The 27952-nt window shown below is 33.9% G+C and overlaps 3 protein-coding genes across 3 annotated transcripts; 2 read left to right on the forward strand and 1 right to left on the reverse strand.

Moving 5' to 3' along the window:
* Positions 1 to 11366: 11366 nt before the first annotated feature.
* On the forward strand, positions 11367 to 19630 carry LOC111407210 (lysine-specific demethylase JMJ25). Its single transcript, XM_023036555.1, has 14 exons — positions 11367 to 11590; positions 12228 to 12807; positions 13710 to 13852; positions 13940 to 14039; positions 14178 to 14310; positions 14408 to 14462; positions 14720 to 15398; positions 15560 to 15889; positions 16225 to 16647; positions 16747 to 16819; positions 17556 to 17641; positions 18138 to 18257; positions 18362 to 18432; positions 19217 to 19630. The coding sequence occupies exons 2-14, from the start codon at positions 12289 to 12291 to the stop codon at positions 19314 to 19316; spliced, it is 2832 nt and encodes a 943-aa protein (XP_022892323.1). The 5' UTR covers positions 11367 to 11590; positions 12228 to 12288; the 3' UTR covers positions 19317 to 19630.
* A 1096-nt stretch (positions 19631 to 20726) lies between these two features.
* LOC111408158 (secretory carrier-associated membrane protein 1-like) lies at positions 20727 to 24652 on the forward strand. Its single transcript, XM_023037960.1, has 9 exons — positions 20727 to 21069; positions 22000 to 22065; positions 22471 to 22584; positions 22657 to 22729; positions 23044 to 23210; positions 23349 to 23422; positions 23785 to 23833; positions 24020 to 24085; positions 24249 to 24652. Exons 1-9 carry the CDS (start codon positions 21010 to 21012, stop codon positions 24333 to 24335), a joined length of 756 nt encoding a protein of 251 aa, XP_022893728.1. The 5' UTR covers positions 20727 to 21009; the 3' UTR covers positions 24336 to 24652.
* Positions 24653 to 25947: 1295 nt separating this feature from the next.
* LOC111407211 (uncharacterized protein F12A10.7-like) lies at positions 25948 to 26774 on the reverse strand. The gene has a single exon (XM_023036556.1). The coding sequence runs from the start codon at positions 26670 to 26672 to the stop codon at positions 26241 to 26243; it is 432 nt and encodes a 143-aa protein (XP_022892324.1). The 5' UTR covers positions 26673 to 26774; the 3' UTR covers positions 25948 to 26240.
* Positions 26775 to 27952: the final 1178 nt, after the last annotated feature.

The raw sequence follows: 27952 nt of genomic DNA on the forward strand, positions 1-27952 counted from the left end.
ATGTGAGCGTAGCGCCAGCTAGGCAGTGTCATGTGAGTGCAACGTCGGCAACGTGGGATATAGAAAAATGGGAGAAACGAAGTATAGAGAGAGAAAGGACAGGAACATTTATTCATGTTTGAGATGAAAATTGTATATTTAATGTTTAAATATGAAGTATCTGATTTGTGAAAAGTGAAACTTCCCATCTGATTTTAGAACATAGATCTTTGAAAGTAGAATAGGGTATAATTTCCACTACAAATAATGGACTATGATAACCAATCAAATAAAGGCAACTCCCACTTATGTCAGCTAACTTTTGCTATGATAGAGTGACTGTTGTTATGCAAGCTTGATTGTCGTTATGCTAGGTTGACTCCTGCTATGCTAGCTTGACCGTCTTTGTGCTTGTTAGCTATCGCTATGCTAGCTTGACTATTGCTATACTAGCCTAACTATCGTTACATTGGCTCGACTATTGCTATGCTAGACAGGCCGCTACTATCCAACGTTCAGACATTATTTAAATTGATTGAAAAACTTTTAACGGTTATCGTTGAGTCTATTGTCCAATTTTTAGGCAGAGTTTAACTACTTAGCAAGTGGGTAGAAATCCGTCTTGTGAGTTGGGCGTGTTGCATTGGACATGTAGACGATAATCATCTTGTAGTTATATGATGCCAAACATCTATAAATACTTCATAGCCTGTCGGGTATGGGAACATTGCTTTTTTCCAAACAATTTTTCGTTGGCATTCACTCCATTTTCTTTAAATTATTCATCTATAAAAAAAATCACTAATACATACGCCAAAGGTAAAACGAGTGAGAAAGCTCAACCACTTTTTGCAAGTTCATTAAAGTAGCAGAAGGCATCTTATTTCGTCCAGGAAGTCAAGAGGTCAATCGACTAGCATATCAACCAACAACCGTGCCAGTTAATTGACCAGCAAATGTGCTGGCCGATCGATAGCATGGTTGATTGACCCAACGGAAGATGGGTTGATCGGCATCCTTCCTCTCTTACTCTCGAATTGACTCTCCCTTCCACTTGATGGGTAAGAGAATGATTTTGAAATTTCTTGGCTAGAAGATGATGTGGACAAAATAATCTTGTACACTGGAAAGTAACGACAAGTAATGAAATTTCAAGAAAAATGAGAGTGAAAGAAGAAATTACCTTGCGGACGAAGAAGGTTGAAGAAATGCTTAGGGTTTACAAAAATGAGAAGATGTAAAGAAAAATTGAAATTCCCTTCCTTGATTTATATAAAAAAATTTGGATTGCCAAAAATCCAAGCACGTAAGTTGACCTACTTATGTTGTCAACTGTTAAAGGTGATTGAGTCATAATACTTCGCTACTCGATGTAGTTGATTTATTTGCTTTCCAAAATAATAATAATAATAATAATAATAATAATAATAATAATAATATGTTGTAAATGGAAAGTCCATTAAAATTTATTGGTGAATGACATCTGTACCCCTGTAACCCTAGAAATTATTACCATTGTATCCCTAATTCTTACCTATAAATATATAAATATAGGGCTTTGGTTTTCAATAATATACAAAAAAAGTTTATTGAGTTTTCTCTATTCTCTTTGAGTTTTCTCTATTCTCTTTTCCTTTCATTTTATAACACGTTATCAGCACGAAACTCTTAGAATGTAATAATTTTTTTTTCATAATCATCTATCACGTATATCAAAATTAATTTGATAATACATGAATTTTACATATACATATGTTGAATTTGCAATACGTGATCTCATCTTTCTCGATCATTATGTTTTTTTGTACCTCTTTTTGAATTAATTAATGTTTTTTTCCTTTACATCAATCCGCGTGCATTTTTATGGAGATATATTTATGTTAAATCAATTGATATGCATTAATTCACATTCCTATACCCTCCTTGCCCTCTACGTTCTATACATGCTTATGATTTTTTTTAGTTTAATTGGTCAATGTTCTTTGTAAGCAAGCTTCAATTCTAGATCTCTATTTTGGTTGATTCCATATATATTCAATTTTTTTTTCACTCGACTCACGTTATTAATTCAAAATAATATTTTACATGTATTTGTATATTAATTAATAGTGAACAATTAGATGTATTATCATTTTTTTATGTTTAGTTATGAAACATTACATTAAATTTATTTTTAATTGTTGTTGCTCCTGAAGTAGCACAATATTATAATTAATATTCCAGAAGAATATTAATCATAGATTTATTCGTTGTTACTCCAGAAGTAGCATATATTTCGAAGAACATATTATTTCAAATTAGTGTTTATCCCTAGAGGAAAACACGTAACTTAAAGTCATGTTGATATTGACTATTTGATTAACATATGATGATTAATTATATTCTCCGAAACTAATTGTATTTTTTTATCGTGTAGTTAAACAAATGGCAAACATTACGAAACTTGAGTTTGCTGCACTTGACATATTTGGTAAAAATTATCTGTCATGGATACTGGATGCTGATATCCATCTCGTCTCAAAGGGTCTGGGAGAAAAAATAAAAGAAGGAAAAAATGAATCCTTGCAGGATTGTGCGAAAGCACTCATTTTCCTCCGTCACCATCTTTACGATGGATTAAAAATTGAATATCTCACTGAAAAAGATCCACAAGTTCTTTGGAAAAAGTTAACTGAAAGATTTGATCATCAGAGGACTATAGTCCTCCCCAAAGCCCGTTATGAGTGGATGCACCTTCGTTTGCAAGACCTTAAAATGGTTAGTGAGTACAATTTTGAATTGTTCAGAATATGTTCAAAGTTGACTTTGTGTGGAGAAAAAACCACCGATGAAGATATGCTGGAAAAAACTTTCTCCACCTTTCATGTCTCGAATGTGCTCCTGCAACAGCAATATCGTGAGCGTGGCTTTAAAAAGTACTCAAAACTTATATCTTGCCTACTAGTTGCTGAACAAAATAATGAATTGTTGATAAAAATCATGGATTATGTCCAACTGGTTCTGTACCATTGCCCGAAGCAAATGGTACTACATTGTCTGAAGCAAATACAATATCAAGACAAGGACGTGGACGTGGACATGGACACGGACGTGTACGTGGAATAAATCATGGAAGAAATAATCAACAAAGTTATCAACAATAAGGCAATAAATTCAAAAGGCACAAAGTAAACGAGAGTGGCAAATCTAAAAAGGAGCATGAAGAAAGTTGCTTTAGATGTGGAATGAAAGGGCATTGGGCACGTACGTGTTGTACCTCAAAACATCTTGTGGATCTTTAACAGAGATCAATCAAGGGAAAAGAAAAATTGGAGACTAATTTTGCTGATTATGATGGTTCAATTGATGTGACTCATTTGGATGTCTACGATTTCTTTACTGATCTAAATGAAAATATTGACCATTTGGTTGGGGGTGGTGTGATAGAAGATATAGATTAATTTACTAGTATTTCTTTCGTTTTAAAAATTCAGTCTGAAATATGTTTTTACTTTTCCGCACAAAAAAAATAATAATAAAATAAAACTCTATTATGTACCGTTTATTTCATGATATTAAGTAGTATTTACTTCTTTAAATCTAAATTCAAGTTTTTTTCAAAAAAAATTTGTTTATTTTGTTATATTTATAGATTCATGATGGATAGTCAAGACAGCTGCTTAATTGATAGTGCAACTACACATACTATTCTTTAAGGCAAAAAATACTTTTTGGACTTAATATTAGCTGAAAATAATGTTAACACGATATCGAGTGCGTCGAATATCGTTAAAGGCTCCGGAAGAACTTGTATTATTTTACCAAATAATACAAAATTATATATTGACGATGCACTTTATTATAGCAAATTCAGAAGAAATTTGCTTAGATTTAAAAATATTCGCTGCAATGAATATCACATTCAAACGATGCAAGAAAATAATGTTGAATATCTTTGCATCACTTTTTTTGTATCTAGCAAGAAGCAGATAAAAGAAAAATTTCATGCACTCCCGTCTGGCATGTATTTTACATTTATAAAAATGGTCGAATTGAATAATGTTACGAACCAGAAGTTCGTTGATTCAAAAAGTTTTATACTTTGGCATGATCGAGTTGGACATCCAGGAGCCATAATGATGCGTCGAATAATAAACAACTCACATGGACATCCTTTAAAGAACCAAAAAAATCTTTTATCTAATGATTATCCATGTGTAACTTGTTTGCAAGGCAAGTTAGTCATTAGACCTTCAACTACAAAGTTCAATATTGAATCTCCAACTTTCTTGAAAAGAATACATGGAGATATATGTGGGCTAATACACCCACCATGTGGACCGTTTCGTTACTTTTTGGTATTAATTGATTCTTCTACAAGATGATCACGTGTTTGCTTACTTTCAACTAGGAATGTAGCATTCGCTAGACTATTTGGTCAAATTATAAAATTGCGAGCACAATTCCCCGATTACTCATCAAGACTATTCGTCTTGACAATATTGGTGAATTTAGATCACAAGCATCTGATGATTATTGTATGTCAATTGGGATTGAAATTGAACATTCAGTTGCACATGTTCATACATAAAATGGTTTAGCGGAATCATTTATTAAACGTCTACAATTTATTGCTAGACTATTACTTATGAAAACAAAACTCCCAACTTCTGTTTGGGATCATGTCATATTACATGCTGCATTATTGGTTCGTATAAGACCAACTGCCTATCATCAATATTCACCTTGGCAACTTGCATTTGGTCATGAACCTGATATTTCTCACCTACGGGTTTTTGGTTGTGCTGTCCAAGTTCCTATTTCACCCCACAACGTACTAAAATGGGTCCCCAACGAAGACTTGAGATTTATGTGGGTTTTGATTCACCATCTATTATTAGATATCTTGAACCTTTAACGGGTGGCTTATTTACTGCACATTTTGCAGATTGTCATTTTGATGAAATGACTTTCCCAACTTTCGGAGGAGAAAAACTACGTCCTGAAAAACAAGATAGAATTTCTTGGAATGAGACAACTCTATCTCACTTTGATCCTCGCAGCAATCAATGTGAACAAGAGGTTGAAAAAATCATTTATTTGCAAAGAGTTGCAATTCAACTACCTGATGTATATATTGACACGAGAAAAGTGACAAAGTCATATATTCCAGCAGAAAATATTCCAACAAAAATTAATTTTCCTGCAGGACAATCTGCTGTGGCAAATGAATCTCAAATACGCCAGAAACATGGTCGACCAGTTGGTTTAAAAGACTCTGTACCTCGAAAAAGAAGAGTACAGGAGAAAAACCAACCAAAAACTTCAGAAAAAATCACATTAGAAAAGATTGATCAATCAAATATTGAATGTACGGTTCCTGAAGAACCAGAGGTGTTCGAAAATAATGAGATCTCAATAAATTATATGATATCTCATAAATTATGGGAACAGAATAATATTGTTCTAGACAATATTTTCGCCTTTAACATGGCTCTTGATATTATGCAAAATGAGGATCTTGAACCACAGTCTGTTAATGACTGTCGAAATAGAAATGACTGGCCAAAATGAAAAAAAGCCATACAGGCAGAATTGAATTCTTTGGAGAAACGGAAAGTGTTTGGACTAATAGTTCAAACACCTGAAAATATAATCACTGTTGGATACAAATGAGTTTTTGTACGAAAGAGAAATGAGAATAATGAAATTACAAGATACAAAGCCCGACTAGTGGCTCAAGGTTTCTTCCAAAGACCGGGAATTGATAATGAGGAAACATATTCTCCCGTAATGGATACCATTACTTTTAGGTTTTTAATTAGTTTAACCGTGTCACAAGGGCTCGATATGCGCCTTATGGATATAGTAACTGCCTACCTATATGGTTCACTTGACAGTGACATATATATGAAAGTCCCTGAAGGATTTAAGGTGCCAGAAATAAATGATACATGTCCGAGAACAATTTTCTCAATTAAATTGCAAAAATCATTATATGGATTGAAACAATCCGGACGCATGTGGTATAATCCCCTTAACGAATATTTGTTGAAAGAGGGTTATCAAAATGACGATATCTGCCCATGTGTTTTCATAAAGAAAACAAATATTGGATTAGCAATTGTGGCAGTTTATATTGATGATTTAAATTTAATTGGAACTCCTGAAGAGCTCAACAAAACTGCAGATTATTTGAGAAATGAATTTGAGATGAAAGATTTTGGGAAAACCAAATTTTGTCTTGGATTACAAATTGAACATTTTCTAGAGGGATTATTTGTTCATCAATCTACTTATACAGAAAAAGTCTATAAACACTTTTATATGGATAATGAACATCCATTGCCATCACCTATAGTTGTTCGATCACTTGATGTGAAAAAAGATCCATTTCGTCCACTTGAAGATGGAGAAAAGATTCTTGATCCTGAAGTACCATACCTTAGTGCAATTGGAGCATTAACTTATCTTGCAAATTGCACTCGACCTGACATAGTTTTTTCTGTAAATCTCCTTGCAAGATATAGCTCTACACCAACTCAAAGGCATTGGAATGGTGTTAAACATATTTTTCGTTACCTAAAAGGTACTATTGATATGGGACTGTTTTATTCTCAAAAGTCAGGATTTACTTTAGTGGGATATGCAGATGCAGGTTATCTCTCCGATCCACATAATGCTAAATCACAAACAGGATATGTGTTTACACTTGGAGGAACAGCTATATCATGGAGATCTGTGAAGCAATCCTTGACAGCAACATCCTCAAATCATTTTGAGATTATTGCAATCCATGAAGCAGTGCAAGAATGTGTATGGTTGAGGAATATGACCATTCATATCCAATCATCATGTGGATTGATTTCAACAAAAGATAGTCCAACAATTTTGTTTGAAGATAATGCAGCTTGTATCGCACAACTCAAGGTAGACTATATCAAAGGCGACAGGACGAAATATATTTCTCCAAAATTCTTCATACATATGAACTTCAGAAGAATGGTGACATTGATATTCAACAAATTCACTCATGTGACAATGTGGCTGATCTATTCACAAAAGCGCTGCCAACATCTACATTCAAGAAATTAGTTCATGAGATTAGAATGCGTCGACTCAAAGATTTTCAGTGATCAATATCAGAGGGAGTAGCTGTACTTTTTTTCCTTTGCTTAGGTTTTGTCCCATTGGGTTTTCCTAACAAGGTTTTAATGAGGCAGCATTTAATTTTAATACTCCAAAATAACTGTACTCTTTTCCTTTATTTGGTTTTTTTCCCATTGAATTTTTATCAAACAGGATTTTAACGAGACAGATATTGTGTAATATGTCATTCAAGGGGGAGTGTTTTAAATGAAAAGTCCATTAAAGTTTATTGGTGAATGATATTTGTACTCCTGTAACCATAGAAATTATTACCATTATATCCCTGATTCTTACCTATAAATATATAAATATAGGGCTTTGGTTTTCAATAATATACACAAAAAGTTTATTGAGTTTTCTCTATTCTTTTTGAGTTTTCTCTATTCTCTTTTCCTCTCATTTTATAACATAATAATAATAATAATAATAATAATAATAATAATAATAATAATAATAATAATAATAATAAAAATAAATAAATAAATAAATAAATTTTGCAACATAAAGAAGTGAAAGTGCTACCTCTTAACGATAAATATCGACAAGAGGTAGATGAGTTAGTGATGTTATATTATACAAATAATGGACTACAATGACCAATCAAATGAAGGCAACTCCTATTATGTCTTGTAACTTCTGCTATGATAGAGTGAACATCACTATACTAGTTCGATTGTCTCTATGCTTGCTTGGCTATCGTTATGCTAGCTTGACTATCACTGTGCTAGCTCAATTATAATTACGCTAGCTTGACTACTATTATGCTAGACAGATGACTAACATCCAAGTCGCCCGAACATCCTTTAAATTAATTGAAAACTGTTTGATAGTTATGCCCGAGTCTATTATCCAATTTCTAGGTAGAGGTTAATTACTTAGCAAATGGGTGAAAAACGTCTGGTGAGTGGGCATGCTACATTGAACACGTGAACGATAATTGCCTAACAATTACATGATACAGGACCCCTATAAAAACTTCATAGGTGTGTTAGGTATGGGGACTTTTCTTTTTTTCAAGCACTTTTTTCCGGCATTCACTCACTTTTCTTTACACATGTCAGAGGTAAGATGGAGAGAGAGAGTCCCAATTTCCTTTTCCAAGTTCATCACAGTAGCATAACACACCTTATTCCGTCCAGGAAGTCAAGTGTACGGATGGCAACGGGTGGGTTCGGAGGCGGGGCACCCTCACCACGTCTCGCTCAAACCCCGCCCTGTCTTAGATGGGGGCGAGGCAGATTTTTTTTGTCATCACTAGTCAGGTGGTCTTGTCTATTTCACCCTGCGAATCAACCCATAACTACGGGTTGTAGCTGTAAAAATTTGGATTCAACTGAATTAGATGATCGGGTACGACAGATATTAATTTAAAATTAATAATAATAATAACATAAATTCTTAAAAGGCTGCGTTCACTAAACAAACAACCTTCTTTAAAGAGTGCTGATAAATTAGGCCTGGGACGGTTCCAAGTTTATGCATATCTTTAAGGGCTATAATTTGTTTATCCTTTGACCAGCTAAATAGTGCTGATTTATTTAAATCGAACAAGAAAAGTCAATACAATCCTAAAAATATTTGTCAAAAATATAGATGCTTGCTTAGAAGGAAAATTAATACTTGTTGAGTATGAAATAAGGTTAAATCCACCCATGGTCACTTTACTTTATACTTAACTTTACCATGGTCGCTCAAGTTGATTTTGATTTACCATGACTATTATATTTTATATTTAGTATCATCGTAGCCACCCAAATTGATTTTGATTCACCATGACCACCCAATTACATGTAATGTTTCAATCAAGTCACCTGATTATTGCCATGACAAAAAACAAAGCGCGCACACATTCAAAATTTTCACACATAATACTGCCACAAAAAAAAAAAAAAAAAAAAAAAAAAAAAAAGAAAAAAAAAGAAAAGGGAAAATTAGAATTAGAAACAAAAATATTTTTTTTTCTTGATTTAGGTTTCATTTATATTATGAATTTTTTGTGTATTTTTTTTAACAGTATTTTTTTTCTTGATTCGTGTTTGATTTTATTATATAATTATTCCTCATTTGGGTTAGTGATTTATTTATTACTTTTTTTATGTTTATTTAAAAGTGTGTGTGTGATTAGTTGCATATTTTTTGTGTCAGCAAAAAAAAAAAAAATAAATAAAAAGGTTTTGCCTTTATATAATTATTTAAAATGGTTTAGTATTGATTTACTACTGTGTTGTTTGTTTTTATTTTTATTTTTGTTTCTGAGATTCATTTTTTTTTGTTATGGTAATAATTATTTGTGAATTTTTAATACTTGTTTTTTTGTCGGGGTAACAATTTGGTGATTTGACTGAAACTTTATATGAAGTTGGGCAACCATGGTAAATCAAAAGCAATATGGATGGTCATGATGACATTAAATATAAATTATAGTGGTTATGGATAAATTTAACTTTGTTGTAATAATTATGCGTGAAATTTTTTAATATGTGTGTTTTTTTGTTGTGGTAATAATCGAGTGACTTGATCGAAATGTTATATGAAGTTAGGTGGCCATAGTGACACAAAACCCTTGTTTGAGCCCCATTCTTTTTAAAATTCATTTTCTCAAAACTCGTTTTCAACCACATATTCTTTAATAAAATAATATTATACGCAAACTTAAAAATTTTCTTAATTTTTAACTACACATTCTCTATCATTCACTATTTAATAATGTATTCTTTCCCCTAAAATGGGGCTCAAACAAGGGATAAATATAAAATACAATGGTCATGGTGAATCAAGATCAACTTGGGTGGTAATGGTGACGCTAAGTATAAAGTATAGTGACCATGGATGGATTTAACTCGCATGAAATATCATGTATTCGCAATTACTATTTGACATGTGTATTAAATAACCAAGACTCATTATTTAATGGAAATCAGATATGTATAAATAATCAATTAAATATCGATGGTGCATTCTGAATTCGATAAGCTCAGGACACCTTCCAATTTTAATTTTTAATTTTTTGGGTGTACCCAACACACAAAAGTTCAATACTCTTTATCACTATTTAATTGACATATTTATTATGACTTAATTTCTAACTATTCACTTATCAACTAAATCCCCATTTCATGGCCATTGTTTTGAAAAATGATGTATTGAATAGTAATTATGTTGAGAATATGTGATTAAAAAGTATGAAAAAAATTAAAATTTACGTGTACAATATTTTATCGTGTAAGTATGTGATTGAAAATGAGTACGTGAATTAAACAATTTTTTATAAAGTAAGACAACACATGAGCTAGTTAAGAACATGGTATTCCGTAGTAGATTTTTTTCCGTCTTTTGATACAATAGGCCGGATGTATTTGATGTTTATTTTGGAGAACATGATTTATTTATCCTATTCTCGAGGCCTACTTGGGAGTTTCTTTTTCACTGATTTTGACAAGTTTTGGATGTCAACATTTATGAGAGGTTGAAAAATCGGTGCTTATTAATTTTTTTGGGTCTCGATTTTAGATTGTTTAAAAATCACCTAAATTTGGTGTTATGTAATTTTGATCGATCCTCTTAACCCAACAAATTGAAAAATTTTGATCGTTTCTTAAATTCTCTTCTAATTTCACACTTCATAAATAATTATTTTCAACCAAGATATTTTCTTCATAACTAACTTATAAATAAAAATATATTAACTAAAAAAATTATTTATAAGCAAGAAATTATATTATAATTAAAAATACATATAAGTAAAATATTACTTATAAGATAAGAAAAATTACATTATAATTAAAAATTACTTAAAAGTAAAAAATCATTTTTATGTAAAAAATTATTTAATAAAAATACCAGTATATAGATAAAATATCACTTGTAAAATATAAAAAGTTACATATAAGTAAAAATTCACTTAAAATTATATAAGAGTGTAATATTAACTTATAAGTAAAAAACATTAGCTTAAAATTATAAGTAAATATTTTACTTTATTTAATTTATTAAGTTACATCTAAGTAAAATATTACCCATGAGTAAAAATTTTCATATAAGAAACTATAAATTGAGAATTTTACTAAAGAACATATATGTAATTTTATTCTTTTAGTTAAAAACTTTTAGAATCGATAAATAATAAACTCTTAAGTGTAAGTTGGATAATTTTAAAAATTATTGTTAAAATCATTCAAAATCGATCCATTCATAAACTTCAAAATCGACACTTTAAAAAAAGTTCATAACCGGTCACTCGAAACTCCCAACCATGCCCTTAAAACAGAGCCACTTGGACGAAATTCCCATCCTGAAATCGAAACGACGTCGTCAACAACGTTAGGGCTTGCGACGTCGTTCCTTTCTCCACCCTCCACCCTCCCTTCGAACCTCGTTCTTCTGCAGCAGACTACAAAACCCATTTTTACCCAATTGACTCCTCTTCAATTATTTATAGAATTCATCAACATAATATTCGCAAATTCTGTTCTTCATTTTAAAGGTGTACTCTCTCTCTCTCTCTCTCATAGAAAAATACGTGCGGCCACACGCACATAGACATATATATCTATGATTGTATGCAGACATCAATATATAAATACACGCATTACACACACGCGTACTTGTACATATGTTTGTATACTGAGATTTTGTGGGTCGGTGGACTCTAGCTAATTGTTGTATTCAGGTTTTTTACGAATTTGGGTTGACCGTTCTAATTTATATTGGAAATAGGATGTCCTTGGAGTTATGCTATGATTTTCTCAATTTGTTCGTTGGGTGTTATTCACCTACCAGTTAATTATGTTGATTTCTTGAGGATAAAAAAGAAAACAAAAAAGAGAGAGAAAGAAAACCCGTGTTTTCATTGATTTTTGATTCTGTTAGCTCAAGAATCAATTTTCGACTTTCTACCATCTTAATCTTGTACCAGTTACTGCTTAAAGTAAAAAATATTTTCTTCTAGCTAAATTGTATTTACAATTGTGATTGCAATATCACTAACAATTTTTTTGCACAGTTTTTCTATCCTACCTGGGCGAGTGTTTGCATGTTTCTGGAAATTCGACTTTTTGGATAATGTCAACACACGCTTTTGGGCTTAAAATTACATCTATGTATTTGTTTGATGTTTGCAGGCAAATAGTATGATGATTTGCATGTTCTATTGCTATTAACTCTTATTGCAAAATTTATACGATGGATCATCCACGATCAACGGGTGGTGAGGATAATGTTGGTATTCCTGATGACTTGCGATGTAAAAGGTCAGATGGGAAACAATGGAGATGCACTGCCATGTCCATGCCTGATAAAACTGTATGTGAAAAGCATTACATCCAGGCGAAAAAGAGGGCAGCAAATTCTGCAATGCGAGCAAGTATGAAGAAAGCCAGGAGGAAATCTTTAGGTGAAAGTGACATATACTTGGAGAGCAAGAGTGATGATATGGACCTACCACTCAGTTCACAATTTGGGGACTATTCTGGCTCTGCCTCTGGGAAGAAGTACAAGGAAAAACTATCAAAAAACCGGGTTAATCATTCTCCTGAAATGACATCGATGAGGAGCTTCTCAACCCACAATTCTGTGCGATCAACTGATGACATAGACAGAGATGGCTCAGAGTATGAAGAGAGTCGGCAGTCGCCACCTCCTTCTGCTATGGAATCATCTAGAGGCAGATCAAGAAAGATGTTTGATTCTAGTCCTGTGACGGTGAGTGGAATTGCCTTTTGTCCACTGGAACTTAATTAATCTACTTTTTGCATTTATAACTTTCTGGCAAGTTTATAAACTAGTGGATAGAGGCATATTTTATAACCTGAGGCGCAAATTTAGCGAATGTTCCGTAAAACTTTTTTTAGATTAAGTAGTGGGTCCAACGTGACGTATGGAAAAAGATGTGGGTCCTAGGGAATTCGTGGATAAAAATGATGTTTGACTAGCTTATAAGCTTGAAAAAGCAGTCTCAAACATGCACCTATTTGCTTAGTGATAATTACCTTCAAGGATTATCCCATCACGATGCATGTCGATGGAGGAAGTGTCCTTAACTTCTCCTCCTCCTAACAAGTCCTGCAATTTTTCTATGTTCCTGGACTTTTAGTTATTACAAGTTATCTTTCAATTATTACTCACATTATTTTTCATAGGCTTGTTATCCTCAGAGGGGGTACTCGTCACCTACATATTGTTGTTAGTTTGCTGCATCCTTCTGGAATAGAAAGCACCCATCTTTTATAATACATCCGTGATGCCAAAGCATTAATATATTATGACAAGACGAAATCAAACTTGTTTTCCTAATAGACTTTCCCATCCTTTTGGAAAACTGTTTAATAGTGCGCGCTTAGCAAATTCTAGATTTTGGGAACCATTGGCTAGGAGGGATAATCTGGCAATTGGGAGACGATTAATTAAGCCAATGCTGCTAGTTGAACCCTCATGCTGCTTTAGTAAAAAAAAATCACTTCGACACATTAACGGAACTTGAAGCTACAAACAGATGACTAGAACACTTTTTTGTTGGACCCAACTAATTGTGTTTATGTCAGTTGTCTGAGATCTATTCTTCTTGGGCATTATATATTATTCTGGTTGAGTTCTGCCTTCTTTAGGAGTCTTCTGGTGGAAGCTCTGAGCCTTCTGATGATAATGGTGAGCAGCCTTGCCATCAATGTCGTCGTAATGATAGAGACAGAGTGATTTGGTGCCTTAAATGTAGGAGAAGAGGATACTGTGATAGCTGCATTGCAACTTGGTGAGACAGAATCTTGTATGGAAAGAATTTGCTTTTTTTTTTCCCCCTTCTCATGCCAAACTGATGAGGAGATACTTCATTTCTCAGGTATTCTGACATCCCAGTGGAGGAGATTGAGAGGGTTTGTCCTGCATGTCGTGGCAGTTGTAGTTGCAGGGTGTGTTTGCGGGGAGATAATCTAATTAAGGTATATATCTTTCCCTGAAGGTTCTTATGGTTGATGGGCTGTTTGATTTCCTTAGACATTATTAAGATGTATATAGGTTTGTTAGAAAAGACATTGTGCTATTTCTTAATATAAAGCTCCGTATTTGGTCTGAGACAGGCAAGGATACGTGAGATACCAGCACAAGACAAATTGCAATATCTCTACTGCGTTTTATCTTCAGTGCTTCCTGTTGTAAAACAGATCCATCGTGAACAGTGCTCTGAGGTAGAACTTGAAAAAAGGCTCCGAGGTAAGATGCTTTTACGTTTTAATAGCATGTTGGAGTTGAAATTGCCATGAATGACATCTTCCATGACCCCTGTTGATATCATATTTATGTGCAACAGGAAATGAAATAGATCTCGCCAGGACAAAATTGAATGCTGATGAGCAAATGTGCTGGTAAGGCAAGATGCACAGTCCATTTACATATGTTTCCCTATTTTAAACATATCAAAAATTTAAATACTTCATTGTTCATTTTTTTCGTCACCTCAAAAAAGGGGGAATGCAAATATCATGTATTCGTTTTATGATTGTGTTTATTTCTAATCCATATATCATTTATTGGGTTAATTTCTTTGGGAGTTTGCAAGTTTCTTTTGATACAACTACTATAGTGCAATGAGCTTTCATTCTCTGTGCGTTTTTGCTTTCAGTAATTTCTGCAGGACACCAATTATTGATTATCATCGCCATTGCATGAGATGCTCTTACGATCTGTGCCTTAACTGCTGCAAAGATATTAGAGAAGCGTCCAAGCTTTCTGTCAATGGAGAGATGAATCAGATCGCAGGTGGAAGTAGTGACAACGAGGTGGTGTCTGTGCAAGAGATGTCTAACGTTCAGCTAAATTCATTCAAGAAGTTTTCTGGTTGGAAAGCCAATAGTAATGGTAGCCTTCCATGCGCCCCAAAGAAATATGGGGGCTGTGGTTCCCCACTTTTAGTTCTAAAGCGCATCTTCAAGATGAATTGGGTTGCAAAACTAGTCAAAAATGTCGAAGAAATGGTTGGTGGCTGCAAAACATGTAATTCTGGTAGTCCAAAGAAAAATGGAATTGATCTCAGGCTCTGCCAGGCTGCGCAGAGAACGAATGATAGTGATAATTTATTGTATAATCCATCTTCTGAGGACATTAAAAGAGAAGGGATTGGAGACTTCAGAATGCATTGGAGAAGGGGGGAACCTATTATTATTAAGGAGGTTTGCGATATTTCAACAATGTCGATCTGGGATCCCATGGTTGTATGGAGAGGGATTAAAGAGACGGCCGAAGAGAAAATGAAAGATGATAACAGAACTGTGAAGGCTATTGACTGCTCTGATTGGACTGAGGTCTGTTACGGCAAACTTACCCACTTATCATTTCAGATAGCATCATGATTTTTATATATTTCATTTATATAGCAGATAATAATGTTCATAGATGCGGGTACCGTACTTTCGATGTCTAAGATGTGTTTATGCCACTTCTTTCTGGCTTAACATAATTGCAGATTGATATTGAACCCAGAGAGTTCATCCAAGGATACTTTGACGGTAGAATAAATGAAAATGGTTGGCCACAATTGTTAAAGTTGAAGGATTGGCCCTCTCCCAGCGCTTCAGAAGAGTTTCTGTTGTACCAGAGACCTGACTTTATCAGTAAACTTCCTTTGCTTGAATTTTTCCATTCCAAGTGGGGTCTTCTGAATGTTGCTGCAAAACTGCCTCATTATTCCTTGCAGAATGATGTGGGTCTGAAGATATTTATTTCTTATGGCACTGTGGAAGAACTCGGTCAAGGCGATTCAACAAATAATCTTCATCTCAATATGCGTGACATGGTAAGCAACTTACAAACAAGTTTTGTACTCCATTTTTTCAGGGTTACTTATGAATGATAATTTTGATCATTTGCCCATAATAATCATTGATGTTCACATATTTTGCTAGTTATTAATGTACATGAACCTCTTAATGATTTGCAATTATGGTCAATTGGCTTCTGATAATATAGGAATTATATTCACAATGCCCAAGATGGAATACCTATATGCTTGGCTTTTCCTCTATGCCAATGAAGGACTAAAATTGTTTCTTGTCTTTTACTCTACATTGTTTATCTCTGACTGCCCTGTAGATGCATAATTTGAATAGCCATTTTTTCCATTATCTTCAGGTATTCCTATTGGTGCATATACATGACGTGAAATTAAAAGACGGGCAGACAAGAAAGATTGAGAAGATGCAAATGGCTGTGGTAGAATCTGACTCAAAAGAATCGTGTGGCAGTCCTGAAGTTCACTTGGATAGAGGTGGGTCACCAAAGTTATCACCTAGTGGAAATGATGGTTCTGAGGTTAAAGTAGATTCAGATAATCATGAGAAGACGGTGGACCAAGAAATTGAAACAAACTTCATTGTTGAAGAGGAAGCTGTTAATCATGAAGACTTGAACATAGTTAGTGGAAATGCTCCTGAGAAGCCCAAAGCAGGAGCTCTTTGGGATGTCTTCCGCCGACAAGATGTACCTAAGCTGATTGAGTATATAGGTAGTCATTGGAAGGAATTTGGGAATACTGACGACGCCATAAGTGATTCTGTAAGTTTTATTGTTTTATCATTTTAGTTGATTTCTATATGAAGATTTTTCTGGTTGTATGTATTCACATAGCTAAAATCTACTTGTTTTTATGATCAGGTGCCCTGGCCCCTTTATACCGACGCTATATATTTGGACGGACATCATAAGATAAAGTTGAAAGAAGAATTTGGTAAGTGCAAGAGTTAGTTAGGGTTGAGATCTTGAATAGACATTTTAACAAAAACTTGAAGAATGAATTTGGTAAGTGCAATGGTTAATTATTGTTATGATGGCCTGGTTGAGTTTTCTGATGCCCAATAATGTAATGCCCTTTTTCCTGTCTGCATTATTGAGTTGACTTTTGTGATACTAACATCCAAGTAGAGTGATCAGAGTTTAATTTGACCATTCTATTTTTCATTGTTAGATGTTATCGCTTACAAATTTGCATGCTGTGGCATTGGTGGATGTCATACCAATTGAAAGAAAATTAATCTCCGATATTCTATGTAATCGCAAAATATGAGTATATGTGAATACCTGAGATAAAATGTTCCTTGGGTTCTTGAGGCATCAATGGCAAATTGGAAGCTAGGGTTTATGTGTGCTAAGGAGATAACACCAACCACTTTTCTTTAAGCCTGAACACGTGTAGCTAAATTGGTATCACGTATGAACTGAGGGTAGGGACATCTTCTTCTAATTTAAGCATAGTGCTAGTCCTAACTATGAGGATAGCCCAGACTCGACTATGTCCTCGTTAACAAAAAATAAGGTGAACAAATACCTTAGTAATTAGCTCTAGTCTGTGCAGTTGGTCACTGAATTTGATTTATGTATTGGACTCTTTAATATGTTTGCAAATCTGCATTCTTAATTAAAGGAAAGAAAAGTAGCTTAAATTAATAATTGGACATTTTTTTCAGGAGTAGAACCGTGGACATTCGAACAGCATCTGGGTGAAGCTGCCTTCATCCCCGCCGGATGTCCTGTCCAAGTTAGACATCTTCAGGTGAGTTGGGGATGTACAATACCTTTTGATAAGTACAATACCTTTTGATAAGCTAACCTATTTCTTCAAAGAGGGTTATTATATGTCATGGCGCCCACTAAGATGTTCATTACGTTTTTATGGTGGTTTTCACATGTTAATGAACCCGTCTTTCTTGTTTCTGCCTAAATAATTTTTGTTGGTTTCTCTTGAAAAGATTTCTGTTTTTATTTTACTTTTGGGTGCTTCTATAGATATTAATTACCATTTTCTTTGCATTGCATTAACCACCATGGCCTTTTCCAAAGTGTCCTTCAGAAATATTTTGTGTGAATCCCACTGCAGTAAATTATTTTTGGAAGCCTTGTTCCATAGTTTTAGGAGGAAAGTAATTATATTCCTCCTACAGGCTCTTTTAGTAATTTAATTATAAATGAAAAAAATTCCATTCTCCAATCATGTACAGATGCTGAATTGGTCCGTACTGATTCTAATTGTCTTCATTTTGAATATTCAGTCAACTGTTCAGTTAGGTCTTGATTTTCTTTCTCCTGAAAGTTTGGGTGAGGCTGTAAGATTGGCTGAAGAAATCCGTGGCCTTCCAAATGACCACGAGGCAAAGCTTCAAATATTGGAGGTCTGCGAAACAAAATTTTTCTCTATCCTTCCCCTTGTATCCCCAGGTCTGCTTTGCTGATATCATTCTATTTTGATGGAGTTATTGTCTATTGGCTGGTGCAGGTAGGTAAAATATCACTGTATGCAGCAAGTTCAGCCATTAAAGAAGTTCAGAAGTTGGTTCTAGATCCTAAGTAAGCACTTTGTTCTGATCTTAGTTTTTGCCCCCGTTTGGTACCTATTTTTTTCAAAATACATTTTTCTCTCTCTTTTTTTCAACCACACATTCTTTATTACAATAATATTATACGTAAATAAAAAACTTTTCCTTATTTTTCAACCACACAATTCCCATCAAGTTACTATTCTAAAATGCATTTTCACATAAAAATGGCTTTCAAACACCCATTTTACTTGTTATCCAATATGTAGAGAAGGAATTTGAATTGGTAGTATTCTCACTTACAATGAGTTTGTTTGGGAGACTGTTGAATATTCTCACTTACCATGCGTTTGTTTGGGAGACTTTTCTAAAGTGAAAAAATGATTTTTTTTGGAGAATTGGGGGGGTTGGGGGGGGAGGGGGTTTAAAAAGTAGGTAAAAATTATGGGTTCCATAGAATGCGTGGTTGAACTTTGCAGCAAGTTAGCTGTTGTCTCCAGATGGTATTGGGGACAGGAGGAAAGTTTACCATGGAAGCCATTTGCAAGATAACTTTGATTTTTCTATTAGAATTGTTTTTTTGCTATGCTACCATAAATGTTTTTAAGTTATTTCATAATTGCAAGGCGTAATAACATTTCATTTCATGATCATGTGATTATATTTCGTTTGTACTGATCCTGTATTAAAGATACATCATTTCTTTACTGATTACAATTCTTACCGCCTCTTATTTTGGGGACAAATCACGTGAATGAAACCATCATATCCAGATATTCTATATGTTGAGTTGATGCTTTGTGTTTTTGCTACAGACTCGGTCCAGAACTCGGTTTTGAGGATCCAAATTTAACTGCATTGGTTTCACAAAACTTGGAGAGCATGGTTAAAAGAAGGCAGATTACTTGCATCTAGGGAACCTTATGTACTTATGTTGGGTAGAATTATTTTGAAATTTTACCATATTATATATTTCCTTGTTAGTACAATGTTGTCCTTTATTAAACTTCCAAGGCATAGGTTTTAATGGCCTTTATGCAGTCCACGACGAGACGATTACTTGTAATTTGTGTATGGTTTTGCAGGCGAAAAATAGTCCATTTCAGTGCAAATTAGGTAAACATCATCTTTGAGCTGCCTGCAAGCAATTCACTGCACGAGTTGCTCGGTAACATTTTGTTAACCAAATACCCTTTTTAATCTATATAAATGAATGTTGTCTCTCTTAACAATTTGACATAGAACTTCAAACGTAGAATTGTGGAGAGAGACCTTTTCTTTTATTCGTCTGATTTCTTCTCGGGGGAGAATGATAGTATTCTAGGATATGTGATTGTCAACATAGTTGATCCTAAACATGTGAATATTCAACGCGATAATGTTTGAAATTACGAAATTTTGGATGTGAATAAAAAATAAAAATAAAAATGTCTACTTTAAGTTGAGACACAACCTCAGAGGTTGTTCAATCACTCCTTTTCAATTTCCCAACAATTCCGTTTCAACCACCCCAAACTACAAATTAAATAGTAAGTACACAACTTTTTCTTTTACTAAATAATACTTGAGCAAAGCAAACTTATTTGATAGGAAGGTCGGGTCCATGAATTTGTATTCTCCTAATTTGGTTACTTTGCAGATATTTATAAAGTTTTATGGTCGAAACACTTGGACTAAAAATTATTTTTGAAGGAATTGGGTCAATATAGCTTTCCTAGGAAACTTTCTACAAGAATTAGAAGAGAAAATGAAAAGTCCTAGCAAATGGATCCTTAAGATCGGTTACTCGATCAAATTCTGCAATCGTCTAGCCATCAATTCAAATTGACTGAAAATGACTCGTACTTTTCTTAAAAAATAATGCTGTCTAACATCAGTGTTGATAGAGTACAACTTAGTAACCATACTTGATAGATTCAATTAAATTAATCGTGTGACATTGTGTTTAAGTTAATCTATCATTTATTGTCATGAAATTATTATTAGACTAATGCTTGACACTAATAATGCTGAACTCTTGCTTAAAGCGTCCAATTGAATACTTAACGGATGAGTAGTTAACATCGATGAGACTCATTATTTAGTACAGTAATCAAATATTTCCACTTGAATTATTTACTAACAACGCACACCTATGATTACGAGGTGCCTGGCTGGCGACTAAGCCAAATGCAAATTACGTTGTCTCTTCCGTTGCCGCCCCTTACCTTCTGCCTCAACGATGGGCAGTAACATGTTTGGATGAGCAATTTTTATTTCTAAAATAAGTGACACATATTCTCAATATGATAGAAAAGATGGAAAATTAGTTCATTTTAGAACAAACTTTAAGCTTAGCCAAACATGCACTCGGCTGACCGAGGACAAATATACAACTCTGTTCTCTCTCCCTCTCTCTCTACAATTTATCTTTACCTTTTTCTTCCCATTCACACGTTGACCACTCCAGGCATTCGAATCCAAATCTAAAATTGTGTCAATTTTCTCCTCCTCTAAGCTTTTGAATCTCCTTTTCTATCTCTTTTGCATATTGTATCGTAAATAGTAATACTAGATCTCGAAATTGTTTGATATTCAGTTGAACTGAAAAGCACCGAAACACAAAAAGATGGCAGGACGTTACGATCGCAACCCTTTCGATGAAGAAGATGAAGTTAATCCATTTGCTGTAAGTCCAATCTCTCCCTCTCCCTCTCTCTAATATGCAGCGATTAGGCGTATAGTTTAAGGTCATGTGGAATTTAGCCTTTTAATTGCACGAAACTGGAGCCTTTATTGAAGTAATATCAGTTGATAAAGGAATTGTGAGGTATCCTGATTTGAGGTTTTCTTATATGATAGGTTGACTGAGGTTCAAGTGGGTTTTCTTCTTTGTTTAGTTTTGTAAATTTAGTTGATTCTGTGTTTTCTTGTAATTTCTCTTCGCGTTTCAAATTTTGGTATCCTTTTTTGGTTTTTATTGGTAGCTTATGTTTATATTTTTTTCTTATTGTAGAAGGTAGAACTTTATTTGAGATGTGTATTCTTGTTTTGAGTCATCATAAGTTTGCTGTGGGAAGAACCTCAGGTTTCGATATTAGCTGAGTACTTGTGTGTAGTGGAAAATCTGAAGGCCTTGATAGTGCTTTGACTAAGGGTTTGATCTTGTGCTGGTATAATAGTTTACGTCTAAATCAATTTATGGTTCATTTTCTAGTATTTGGCCGATGTGATGAAAATATCTAAAACTCTTGTTAAAAAACTGGAAGAATGAAAATTTTCCTCACCTTGTAGTGGCAAATAATGGAGGTTTGTAACAATTTTAGTGGCTGGTAGTGCCATGGGTGTTAGTGGTTATCACAGATCTAGCATTTATGGCTGATGACATGTTAAGTATGAACTCTTTGACAATTTTCATTGAGGATGGAGGAATAACATAGAGCTGGTTTATGACATTGTTTAGCAAAGTAACTCGATGACATTAGAGTGGAGCTTTATGGCTTTTAGCAAGTTGCTTGTGTGTTTATAGGATCTTAATGTACATTTGATATTTCTGCGTGAATTGGTAGATCTTTTTTCATTTGTATGTTTGTACAATTACGTGTGATTTTTGAAACAGGAAGCAGGGGCTAAGGGGAAGGCATCAGGGCAATCAAGGTTTGGTGGAGGTTCCTTTTTTACGTCGGTGAGTTAAAGACGGAAATTTTTTGGCTCCAAATGAGTGAATGAAAAACGATTACTGATTTTGTAAACCCCTAGGTGAAAAAAAGTTATACTGCAATTGTAGTTAGAAAAAAATGTTCCTGATGTAGTTGAGAACTACATAGCTAGAAGATATTAATCTGAATAAAATAGATCCACTGTGTTTGCAAAATACTTCTGCCACTTGGTTTGTTTATGGGGACTTTTTGAATAATTTGATTCTGTTATACCTTATAAAGTTTATGGTTTGTCTAGTTTGTATAGCTAAATTGTGGTTAATCTAAATTACGGTATAACTTCTGTCTGTTTTATTTAATTAGATTTCTTTCAAATTTGGTAACCCACCTTTTTTTGAATTTGTACATGCAATATTTTCGACATTTTTCAGAATACTGGGAGTGTTCCTCCTGCCACAAACTCAAGGCTTTCGCCTCTTCCTCCAGAACCTGCTGATTTCTACAATCCTACTGCCTCAGTTGATATTCCTCTTGATAGCGCTGTGGTACTCACATTTTTACATCTGTTTTTCATGTCATGCATAAGTGTACTACTAATGACAATAAATTTCATGTAGGATTTAAAAAAGAAAGAGAGAGAGCTGCAGGCAAAGGAAGCTGAATTGAGAAAGAGAGAACAGGTTGTTCATTGATGTGAATTCTTAAGCTTTGGATAGGATTTGCATGCATTACTACAGAGACACTAGTTTACCATGTCTCTACTTCTTCTTTTTGACACGACTTGCCATTACTTTTCCTTCTATTTATATATTGTGAACTGGTTTATTTATGTGAACTCTGCAATTTATATTGCCATAATGCTATTTCTGATTATTGCCTTCAAGAATGGTTAATCATGATCACAAGTAATCTCGATGCAACAATGGCATTTCAAATCGTTCTTTTCTTATTGCTTCCCTACCTATAGTCTTTCTAAGGAAAAATTGTTGAATTATGTTGTTAAGTTTTGGAAGGTGTACTCTTTTACTCGAACACTGGTAATTGCCACTTTACGAACAAGCATCCTTTGTATCTGAAAAATACATTTAAAACTCTGAGGGGTAGCTCAGTGGTCAAGCTTTGGGTTTGCTCCCCAATGGTCACCAGTTCAAATCCCATTAGAGCCATTGAGGTGAGTATCCGGTTGTAAACTTCAGAGTTCCGTGATATTAGTCGAGGTGCTCATATATATATAATCACTCATTAAGTTCTTCAAAATATATTGGTTTGAATCCCTAAAAAAATAAAAATAAAAATAAAAATAACCTGTTTACAGCTTCACATTGCCTTCTGTGTATTTTCTGCGGTTGCTCCTCCTGTGGTGTTCAGAGGAAAATCTCTGACGTAAGTTATTTAAATTTCTTCAAGCATAGTTATACCGGCGGGTTTCTACCACCTAAGTGGACTTTACATGCATGTTTGGTACATTGTAAAAGTATATAATGAACAAGATATGGACTTCTTTTTCTTCCTTAATAGCGTCCAATGCTATTTAATTGACCCTATCAGACATGCCATATGGCCATATGTAAATAATTATATTTGTGTCGTAATGCCTAAAAGACTATGCTTGTCAGAAAATGTAATTCATGCTTTAGATCTTACTCCCTCTAAAACTGGACACTTCACTCTGATATACTTATTAATTCCACTAATGATCTTTACTTTGTACAATATTTATTTATTTATTTTTTTTTTTGGAATAGGGGTATACTTCCTGCCGTAGATCTCATTGGCAAGCAAGTACTAGTCGGGGTACGTTTTGTTTGTTGGACTATATTTGAAATGCCTGTTTTGTTTACTGTTTCAGTTGTACACCATGTTATTGTCTTCAGTTTGGATAGAAGTGACTGGTTTGTGTTGTGCATTTCCACAGATAATTAATAGATGTCTGCAAAATTTGCTCGTTAGTATAATTATGTTTTTATTTTCTTTGTGCAGGTTTTCTATTTCATTGGCTTTGGACTCTTCTGCCTTGAGTCGGTGCTGAGCTTCTGGGTTATTCAGGTCCCATGTAGACTAATTTGTTCTCACATTTTAACTAGACTTATTCTTAGTTTTCTTTTCTATGGGGAGGGGAGTGGGTTAGGAACTCCCCTTTATCCTGTAAATTTGCTTACCCGCATGAGCAAGATTTGCATTTTGCTGACCGTGTTTTGCCATTATGCAGCAAGTTTACATGTACTTCCGAGGCAGTGGCAAAGCTGCAGAGATGAAGAGGGAGGCTGCTAGAGGAGCGATGAGAGCAGCAATTTAATGTCGTTCATACAGAACTTAATAATGAGTAACATGTCACGGATATGAGTCACCATTCCCATTCCAGGCACATCACTGAGTGGTGAAGATAGAAAAACTGGTTGATTGCATGTTAAATCCTCGTTCAGATCTAGAGCTTTCATGTTTATATTGTTTATCAGAGAAGACTCTGTGCAAAGGGGTTAGAAACAAGATTGGCAGTTTAGTTACTGTATTTTGGAACGATATAGCTTTTTGGGTATATAAATCAATTGTTTGACATTTGCTTTCATCTGTGACCCATTTGGTTTACTTGGAGGCTTCAGAAATTTTGCTTTTCATGTTCTTTTATTTTTGAAGTTATGAAATTTTGTTCTACTTCCAAAACTGTGCTGCTTCTGCATTTACTCTGCAATGGGTAAATTACAATAACTATAGTGTCAATGAGGTGATTAAATTTTAATATTATTCAATCGGATAAATGCAGTTAATTTGATTTCAATTGTCTTCGTCTAATTTCAGTTGAAAACGAGGATGTGATAGTTAATAAACGATGGTCATCACATGTCATCATTAGTAATTGACGTAGAATAAGTATTATTTTAGTGATAGTAAGTGCTGGAATTCGATGAAGTAACAAAAATGAAATCAAATTAAAGTGTAGTTACTCGATTGAACAAAAATGAAGTACAATTACCTAATTGTTACTAGAGGAAAAATATAGTTATCACGAAAGAAATCTCCCTTTGCAAGTGTTTGGCAACTATATTTATATATTCGCATAACATAAAAGTCGAAATTGTAAGTTTGTTTGTTTGTTTGGCATGTGATTTTGGTTTAGCAACTAATATATTATACACCAAACCTCGGGAGAATGTTTGGTACGATAAACTGAACTATATAAAATTGGACAAGACTTTTCTCGCTCATATCTCTTCTTTAATATCAAGTAAGTTCATTATCAGAACATATTTTCAATGATTTTGGAGACTTTACATCAATATGTAGTTCATTCTTAGATCTAAAAAAAGATTGAAAACAATAGTTACAATCAATATAGTCTTGATCTATTATTCCCTTATTTAGCCTATTTAATTGACCAATAATAAGTTATTTGCTTTTATGAAAGAAGCTTTTGAGTCTAAACAGAAAGGGAAAATTAGACCGCTAAATTACAAGATTGGACAAGACCCTTTTAACAAGAATAATGCCACGTAGCTTCACGAGGTTGTCATTTAATTTCACATTACATTGAACTTATTATCTAACGCTACATAGATTGAAATTGCAACCACAATGAGACTAAATAACATTATTCTTTAAAGAAGTCTCTTCTTCAATATTTAATAAGTTCAAAAAGATTGAAAACAGTTACTACTAATAATGATTATGTTAGTCTTGGAATATGATTCTCTTGTCTAGCCTATTTTTGTGCAATTGCATTGCTTTTATGAAATAAGGTTTTGAGTCTAAGCAAAGTGGAAAAATTCTAGTGAGATTCACAACCTTTCACACGGTGTGGTTAGGTCTTCAATTTTAGAAAATGTAGTTCAAGATTCCAGTCTATTTAAATCTAAGAATCTTGGTCCTTACATGACCAAGATATCAACATAGATGATAAAATCGCACATCACTTTCATGTAACTTAAGGTTGAAAGACAAATCTGGCAAACCAACATTTCTCTCTAACTTAACTACAAGGCACTTGCGATTTTAATCAAAGCTTTCCGGCACATAACGTAAGCTACTAATGTAATAGGATTGGAAATTACATAGATATATCAGTACTAAAAACCCTCTACATAGCTGCTGCTCAATATAGTTCACATATAGCTAATGAAGCAACAAAACTACAGTGACATCACATGCTATTTTTATTTTCTTTCTCAAGAACCATTACGAGCTAGATAGTACTGGCTAGCTCATTTCAACAGTAGGAAGTGCATTTCTTCTTGCAATCAATGGTGCACCCACCGCCACCTCCGCCGCCGCCGTATCCCTTGCCGGATCGGTGGTAAGAGCTGAAACACTTAGCCGGACATGTCAGTTTCTTCTTATAACATGGGCCCTTTTCTTTGCACACCACAGAAGACCTTATGATGCCACCTTTAGAATACCCTCCACTCGGACCCCCATAACCAGCTCCATACCCGCCACCAACTCCATTTCCCCATCCATTTCCAAACCCGGGTATGTTGAAGCCGCCTCCGGGTCCAAAGAATCCACCATCATTTCCACTAACTTTCTTGTCATTGTTGGAATTTGGTTTGGATGATCCAGTGGGTTCGGGTCGGGCTGCAAAGGAGAGAGTAACAGAGATGAGCAAGAAAGCTAAAAGGAAAGCGATTATAAATTTCATGTTTGAATTTGGTCTGAGAATGAGATATAGAGTGGGAGGAAATATTAAGTAGAAGTAGTGGGAAAATGGAAATAGACTAGTAGAGGGGATTTAATAGATGCAGAGAGGTGAGGAAAGTGGCTGGCAGTTGAGGGGCTTGCAATGCATTCATTTATTGCACATATGCGCAAAGTCTTCAAGGGATCAATGCATTCATTTATTGCACATATGCAAAGTCTTCAAGGGATCAGATGTTTGATACACCGACTTTAATGCCACGTACAAGATTTTAATTTCTTTACTTTAACACTGTTCAACAATATCGAATTTAGGCCTTATTTGGTACTCATTTTTTTGCTAATACATTTTTCTCTTTCTTCTTTTCAACCACACATTTTTTATAAAAATAATATTACACATAAATCAAAAACTTTTTCTTATTTTTTAATCACACATTTCCAATTAATTTACTATTCAAAAATACATTTTTACATAAAAAGTCTCTCAAACACCCCCTTAATTATCAAATGAATAGTTCTACTCAGGATTGGTCATAGGTAGAGCTGTCAATGGATTGAATTTTGATCTGAATCCGATGAAATTAATGGGAGATGAATTTAGGGTCTCAATCTGATAATTCGATTGAAATCCGAATCCGACAATCCGTTAATTAAATGGAGCAAATATGGATAGAGGTCGATCCGATCCGATTTATTATAATAATATAATATATTTTATAAATTATATCATAATCTAGTAAACATAATTTTTTCCATTTTGAAACTTATATTATGCTTTACACATAATTTTCAAATAATAAATAATATTAGATAATAGTATAATATTGTTAATTGAAATATTCGAAGAGATTTAATTTTTTTATTAATTAAAATAAGATAAAAATAACTATAATAATTTGTTTTCTAACATAAAAAACTAATAACTAATATGTTGAAAAATAATTTAGAGCCCGTCTGGTAGAGATTATTACTCCACAAGAATTGATTTTCCAGTTACATCACAATGGCCCACTGTCAGGCAACAACGTGCATGGCCTTGTAAAAATTTGCCAAAGTGACCATTTTGTCTTGGAGTTCATTATTTATCTTTCCTCATTTTGTCATGTAAATTGACCGAGAATTTTGTAGTCATTATGACATCCACTCAATTCCCAACCACAACAATGTGGTGCATGGGCCCACATAATTTGACTAAAAGCAAAAAAAAAAAAAAAAAAAAAAAAAAAAACCAAAATTTGACCAAAAGAAAAAAAAACATGAAAAAAATTAAAAAAAACCGAA

Source organism: Olea europaea, chromosome 13 (genome assembly GCF_002742605.1).
Source record: "Olea europaea var. sylvestris chromosome 13, O_europaea_v1, whole genome shotgun sequence".
Taxonomy (NCBI): domain Eukaryota; kingdom Viridiplantae; phylum Streptophyta; class Magnoliopsida; order Lamiales; family Oleaceae; genus Olea; species Olea europaea.